Source organism: Corylus avellana, chromosome 10 (genome assembly GCF_965113065.1).
Source record: "Corylus avellana chromosome 10, dhCorAvel1.hap1.2, whole genome shotgun sequence".
Lineage (NCBI taxonomy): Eukaryota > Viridiplantae > Streptophyta > Magnoliopsida > Fagales > Betulaceae > Corylus > Corylus avellana.
The window spans coordinates 12,749,822-12,757,425 of NC_142499.1; the positions used below are offsets into that span (position 1 = coordinate 12,749,822).

Consider the following 7,604-nt stretch of genomic DNA (forward strand, 5'->3'; position numbering starts at 1 on the left):
CTTATGTCTGCTAAAAATTCATGGAATAAATTGAAAGCGTGTGTGTTTTGGATGATCAGCAAGATACGAAGAGTGCATTATATATATGATTTTCATAAAAAAATAAAATAAAATAAAAACATAGTCAATAGTATGTGTCCTTAACTACTAACACCAAGCTATCCTTGTTATGTTTAACCAGTGAATTGGTGCAGATAACTTTTGGATCCAGTCATTTTTTACACAAAATATATATACATAGCAGCGTTTGTAACAAATGCTGTTAATATTGTTGTTTTATCACGCTGGCAAACAACAATGAATTAAACTACAGTATTGTCTTATATATTGGCGCTTTGTTTACAGATGGTATGTTTTACTGTTGTTTTGGGCTTGAATAAAATTATGGTTGGCAAAACAAGTTCCTGTGTTGAGTTCAGGTTGACCTGCTTGACCCTTCAACTTTATTAAGGTCAACCCAAACACGATTCATTTAGCTAAACACGTCAGAATGTGAACACGACACAAGTCACGACCCATCTGACCCGTTTAGTTAACAAGTCGTGTCGGGTTGAAAAGGTACTGTTGGAACTACGATTGGAAAAACAAGAATACGTAGCGGAAAATAATAATTCTCAAACCAAGATCAAACTGTATAAAAAACAAGTAAATAATTTTGCTATTTAAATTAAACTACAGAACAATAATTATTTATTTGTAGAAAATGGCCACTCCTTTGCATTTATCTCTCTCAACTTGGATGTCATGAGATGCCACGTGAAAAGTTTTAGAATAACGTGTTTACTTTCATTCAAGGGTCATATAACCCTATCTTTCTGGCCCATTTTCAACCCAATTTTGCATCTCAAAAAATTTGGCCCAAACAGTACCTTGTGAACGTGAAATATTAATTTTGGATTCTAGAAGCCCATAAATTCTTTTTTGACCCTTAATTTTTTTTTTTTAATAAGTTCACTCAACTCCCTCAAACTACTACCCCAACGGCAATCTACCCCTTAAACTATCAATTGCGACAATTTACCCCCCAAACTGCAAAAACAATGACAATGTACCCCAAATTTTAACAAAATGACAAAATTACCCTTACTAAAATAAAAAGAAAAATACTAAAATTAAATTTTTTTTTTCAAATTTTTAAGGGTATTTTTGTCTTATTAAAAATTTTATAGAGGTAATTTTGTCATTTTGCTAGTATTGAGGGGTAAATTGTCATTGTTTTGGTAATTTGCAGAGTAAATTATCGTAATTGATAGTTTGGAGGGCAGATTGTCATTGGAGTGGTAGTTTGAAGGAGTCCACTAGTGGTAGTTTGAAGGGGTTAAGTGGACTTTACCCAATATATATATATATATATATATATATGGAGAGGTGTGATTACATTTACTACATTGAGCTATGGGGGACCATAGTCTTCCCTTAAATTTTATTTTTCTTTACTTGCCTTTGCCAAATGATCCTAACCCTTGATGGTCCTGAAGCCTTAGAAAATAAATAAATAAATAAAAATAAAACAAAATAAAATTCTAAATTGTTCTCATCCTATCTTCTCACTCTATTATTGTCCACTACAAGAGTCATACATCATTATGAGCTTCTATAAATTAACATAATTTAAAACAAATACGTCTTAAGACTCTATTTGTTTCGACATAAAATGTTTTTCCTATTTTTCAATATCAAGTATGACCGAAAATTATAGTCAAACTGAAAACATTTTTTAAAACCATAAACCAGTTTTCAAGTTTAAGCTTTTTCTTTTTGCACATACTCTCTCTCGCAATTCATTATTCACTGCTACTCGAGTTTGCTAGAATTTGTCACCAATTGCCAAAGTCCACTGCCAACCATTGAAGTTTCCCGGCATCCACTGACAGACACTAATCACTGCCATTGGAATCCATTACGGTGTTTTCTGAAAGTCAATGGTCTTTTTTGCCGTCATTGTTTTTTTGTTCAAGCCAAACGCTAAAAAGTATTTTCAAGAAAATCGTTTTTAAAATTTCATTGAAAATATTTTCCATTGTAAGCTTAAAAAATAAAATGCATCTTTTTTCTTTTCATCAAGGGTTGGATTACAAAATGATAAGCATTTTTCTCTTTTTATAAATGCCTCAGCCATGAGAAAAAGTAGGATTTGATCCCAAAACATAAATCAGAAATCTCTCTCTATCTGGGTGGCGTCCCAAGAAGCAGGTTTCTTTTCTTGTCATTTTTGAAATATTAAGCCCAAACATCCAAAGAAGCAGCCCTGAAAAAGAATGGGCCAAGATGGGTTTCCATTTCCTAATATTTTTGTGGGCTGGGCCTGGGCAAAAGCTGTAGCTGCCTGCAGTATTCTTGTCCACTGTCCAGTAGTTTCCAATATCATTGCATTTTCTAAGCTCTCTTTGAATTAAAACACCAATCCCTTAACGGATACATAAAAGCATCCATCTCAAAATTCATTCATCTTGTTTTTTTTTTTATGTGTAATTATCACCCTGATGTAGTAAAGAGGAATGCTTCGATTGTTCCTGGTGTTTCTCTTGATTCTATGATACTGTTTTCTAAAGAAGTAGGAAAAAAAAAAAAAATTACCCCATTGGTCTATCGTATTTTTTTTTAAAAAAAAATAATATCCACGTAAGATCAGGAAAATACCAGAAAGAACTATAGCATTTCTTTGTGGTAAAACCATTGTCTCTCTTTATTTATTAGAGATATGTTATACATCTTTCCTTAGTTCTGCTTCCATCCTCTCACTTTTGAAAATTACAATTGGATATATGGCGTGAAAGTTAGCATTGGATTTATCGGCCATATATCCAATTGTAATTTTCAAAAGTGGAAGGATGGGAGAAGAAATATAGCATTTTTCCATTTATTTCTTCTAATTTTCAATTTAAGGTATCTTGGACTTTGAGACAATTTACAAGATTAAGTGTTATTAATTAATAATTATATAACCCGAAATGAAATTGGTTCCGAAATAATATATATATATATATATATATATATTTTTTTTTTTTTCTGGTAAAACTAACAAAATTTTTTGATTTTTAAGTCAAATATTGATGTACAAGTCAAAGCACAAAGATGTAAAGAAGCCCAATTAGACCAATTCTTCTGGCCCATCACAAACACGTGCCAAAACACACATGACAAGACACCTTATGTCCAGGTGAAACCTCATTTCACCTGCCATCATAAACACATGCCTAATTTGCATGTCATATCTCAAAACAGTCCATGATTTTGGATCCTTAATGTCTATTCTCTTTACCAAATGATCCTCAATTTTCAATTTTACATGGATTAAACAATTTATAATCTCTTATTATCAACTTAATGTTGGGAAAACTTAAGGCTCTTCTGATGACAACATTTTTTAGGACAATTTTTTACTTTTTAACAAAAACAAAAAATATTCACAACTTTTATCTTTATATCATATCATAATTTGAAAAAAAAAAAAAAAAAATACTCTCTGGAAACAATTTACCAAACACTTCTTTAACGAAAAAGAAAAAACCAACCGATTTTGGGTTTTAATTCGAAAACACTTTTCAAAAACAAAATCGAAACCAATTTACCAAATCAGCCCATTAATCTTTTAAAACTTGCCAATGGTACATAATTTGCTAAATTTTCTTGGGAGGAATATGCTGGCAGCAAAATGTGTGGACCAAGCTGGATGTTTGGCGCCGGCAGCAGTGGAGGCGATGGCGTTTCTTGTGGCTATACGTTTATGTAAGGAATTATGTCTCCCTCAAGTGCATTTTGAAGGGGATGCAAAGGCTGTGATTGATGCAGTAAACTTGAAGGAGAAGGATAGTAGCTGGATGGGGCACATCATAGAGGACATAAAATTGGAACTCCAGGGATTCCAAAGGTGGCAGCTCACTTTTATTGGGAGGAAAGGTAACCAGGTGGCTCACTTATTAGCCAAACATGCTATGAAATATCCCCATGAATTTTGTTGGAAAGATATACCCCTGATTGTATACGTGAGGCCGTGCTCTCAGAGCAAGTTGCTCTAGATGCCTGAATTTTAATGAGAAGTCTGCAGTTTATCAAAAAAAAAAAAAATTTGCTAAATTTTACACAGATGTCGATGGGAGCATTTGTCCTGTATTAATTGTTCAGAAAAAAAAAAAATTAAAAAAGAGGAAAAATGTATTAATTGGTGGTCAAAGAAAGGAAACCAAACACCAATGAAATTCAGCATTGAAAAGTCATGAAAGATGGGCGCAGGTGCATTGATTGAGTCAGTAAACCAAAGAGAAGCAACTTTGGCCTTGCCTCACACAGAAAAACAAAAGAGGAACCCCCTTGTAATTCTAAATGCTGAGAATAACTCCAAAACATAGTTTTCTAATTATTTTGAAACCTCAAAACTCTCTCTTTCTCTCTCTCCCTCTCTCCCTCTCTCCCTCCTATATATTTTTTTTTCCTTTATCTGGAACTAAACTGTACATTGATTGTTGATGTAACTCCCGCATGCTCACTTTTGTTTGTTTGAATCAGACAAACTCTTTTGCCATTTTCCTCTGTTTTCTGCCTCTCCATGCGCTTAAGCCAAAACCCACCATCTCTTTTCATGAAGCCCTCACTCCAAGGAAATCAATGAAGGGCATGTTGATTCTTTGCCTCATTTTTTCATTTTCCCCTGACACTGAGATATCTGTCTTATTGGTGCCAACTGACTCGGCTACAGAGACTTCTGAGTTTGAATCTGAGTGACCAGATTGATCCGCACCACCCACTGTTGTTGTAGTCCCACGTTTGCAGAACCCACTCCCAGTGCTGTAGAACTTGTCAAAATCCCCATCTCCCATCTTCACCACCACCTTATCTCCAGAAGAATCTGCGACCCGAAACCAAGAATGAAAAACTAGTACTAATTCAATAATTTCATTGGAAAAGGGAAATATTGTGTAAAAAAATTGTTATTTGTGATTTAATCAATCAAAGGAGAAACGAAAAAAAAAAAAAAAAAATTGTGACAAACATACCCAACTGTGATCCATAGGATTGTTGTTGTTGTCGATGCCGCTGAACTTGACCGAAGTTGGTGAAAAAACTGAGGGAGGCTTTGTTTGAAGAGGGAGTGAGGGAGAGATCAGTGCAGGTTGAAGCAGATTCATCAATGGTGTTTGAGAAGGTTGAATCAGTACTGCAAGCATTGTTTTGGAAAGTGATGTCAAAGCCCTTGGCAAGGATCATCTGAGAAGAAGAGGACTTTCTCCTCCTGTAAACACTAGACTGTTCTCTGTGTTTCCTAGCCATGATCACATGCCAATGGTTCTTCACTGCATTGTCAGTTCTGCCAGGGAAGAGCCTTGCAATCATGGCCCATTTGTTACCATACAGCCTATGTGCACCTAAGAGCCTTTCCTCTTCTTCCTCACTGAAAGCCCTCCTGTTGATTCTTGGATCTAGCTGATTAAACCACCTTAATCTGCAACTTTTCCCTAAAAATCCAAAAAAAAAAAAAAAAACTTATAAGAACAATTGGTATCTTTAATGGGTCGCGGGAATGAAAGCATACAAATTAAATGTCCTCAAAGTCATTTTATGCTTCTTTTAGAATCTGATGGATTTCCAAAATACACAATCCAGAAAAGAAAAACTTTTTTTTTTTTTTGTCAAATCTCTTTATGGTGATCAATCCACGTAGAATGAATGAATGTATATACATTTTTCAGCAAATTAGTCCCTGTCAACTTTTCTTTACCTGATCTTCCTTCAAGATTCTCGGCAATCAAGTTCCAGTTTTGAGGACCATATTGGGTTACAAGCTCTTTGAGCTTGGCATCTTCAGCAGGCCTCCAATGGCCTCTGGCACAAAGCTTGCTGTGCCCATTTTTCCCAGCAGCAGAGCTGTTGCTTTCCTCTTCCTCACCAAATTTCAAAGGCACCCCTTTTCTCTCAACAACCCCAAAATACCCTTCACTCCAATCACCGGCTCTTTCTGTTCCTACGCTTTCTAATGGCTGAAAACCATTGGGTTTCTTGGTATTCTCTAGTGGGAGGCTCAAAATCTGAAACTCCATTTCACAAGTCCTAGAAACTCTCTCTCCTAAAGTGTTGTTAGAGTGGGAAAGTTGAGAGGTAGGAGGAGGAGGCATAAAGTTAATATTTTGATACCCATTGAAAACGTTACGATCACTCCTTGGGTGTTGTAGACTCATTGCCGGTGAAATAACAGATAAACCCAGAAAAGAAAATCAGAGAAAATGAAGCAGAGCGTCAAGAACCAGAAAAAGGTGGGGGGATTTTTCTTGTTAGAGAGTGAGAAAAAGGAAAGGAAGGAGGATGAATTGCATTTTTTTATTTTTTTTTTCTATTCCCTCTCTGTTATTGACTGATTGGGTTTTGTTTGGCAGAAGAGAAAAAACGAAAAGGCTCATCAAGTGGGGGCTGCGTAGAATCAGAAGAGACGAGGACGTTAATTTTAAAGAAGGGGAAGAGAAAATAGAATAGGATCCACTGTTGAAAGGGAAAGCAATAACAAAAAAAGAAGAGAAGAATGCACACGATTCTCTCACTCTCTGTCTCTCTCACTCCCTCACTCTCTCTTCTTTCTCTGTTTACTTGGTCTCAATGGAGAAAGAAAATGAGGTCACGCTCCTTATTTTGAGACTGATCCTTTTTCTCTTTCTCTCTCTCTACGAAAGTCTGTGCAGTGCATGCAATTCGAGAACCGCTCGTGTGGGTGGTGGCCCTGCTGGGAGTCCCTCTAAAAACATTAAAAACAACATGTTTGGTCTCGGTCTTGCTGTTGCTCTTTCTCACTCTCTTTCTCTCTCGGGCTTTGGGGAAAACCAGGCTGTGTCTGTTTGTGAAGATGTTTTTACTTTTTATTTGTTTGACAATCTTTGCTTTTTCAAACCAACTGAAAACATCGTGCGCACCACGGTATACTTAGGAGGGTACGTACTCATCATTTTTAGAGAAACGGTTCTTTTTCTCTAAGGTTTCTTCTCCTACTTTTTTTTTTTAAAAAAATTATCTTTGGACACGTGGGTATGTAAGTCTACTTTATAAATTTAATCATAATTTAAAAAAGTAGAAAGATTAGAGAATAGCCGTAGGAGGATGTCTAATTTTTAAGTGTTCATCTTTCTATATCTTTGTCTAAAAGATACCTTCACATTTACTCTTCCTTTTTTTTTAAAAAAAAAAGAAAAAAAGAATGATGCAAGATGGACACTTAAGAATACTGAGTGACATTTCTCAATGCTAAATACTCAACTCTCATATCATTTTCATATAAATTGGCTAATGTGGCTAGGAGTGGAAAGGCAGACGGTTAATAACCACGTGTTAATGGCTAATCGCTTTTGAAGGCGGTTAGAAAAAAAGCTAACCGCTAACTGTTAATTGCTAACTGCCTATATATATATATATATAAAAGTACATGAAACGACGTCGTTGATAAGCGCTAAATGTTGTATATTCAAGCCCCTTAACTCACATATGTTAATTCTTTAGCATTGTTGTCTATTTGATTTTGTGTAGTTTTAATGTTGTTCAGGTTCTAAATGAAGATGCAAGAAATTCCATTAATTTTGGGCATAAGACACTTCAGGTAGTTGTGGAAGTACGTGGGATCGAGCTTA

The 7,604-nt window shown here is 35.3% G+C and overlaps 1 protein-coding gene across 1 annotated transcript; it reads right to left on the reverse strand.

Annotated features, from left to right (window-relative positions):
• Positions 1-4,297: 4,297 nt before the first annotated feature.
• On the reverse strand, positions 4,298-6,597 carry LOC132192326 (uncharacterized). The gene is made up of 3 exons (XM_059607624.2): positions 5,717-6,597; positions 4,995-5,453; positions 4,298-4,846 (listed from the first exon to the last, which is right to left on the reverse strand). Exons 1-3 carry the CDS (start codon positions 6,171-6,173, stop codon positions 4,578-4,580), a joined length of 1,185 nt encoding a protein of 394 aa, XP_059463607.2. The 5' UTR covers positions 6,174-6,597; the 3' UTR covers positions 4,298-4,577.
• Positions 6,598-7,604: the final 1,007 nt, after the last annotated feature.

Coding starts and splice junctions, on each gene's coding strand:
- LOC132192326 (XM_059607624.2), bottom strand. CDS start 6,173: ATGAGTCTACAACACCCAAGGAGTGATCGTAACGTTTTCAATGGGTAT. Junction 5,454..5,716: donor GAATCTTGAAGGAAGATCAG/GTAAAGAAAAGT, acceptor TTGGATTTTTAG/GGAAAAGTTGCAGATTAAGG. Junction 4,847..4,994: donor ATCCTATGGATCACAGTTGG/GTATGTTTGTCA, acceptor TTCGGGTCGCAG/ATTCTTCTGGAGATAAGGTG.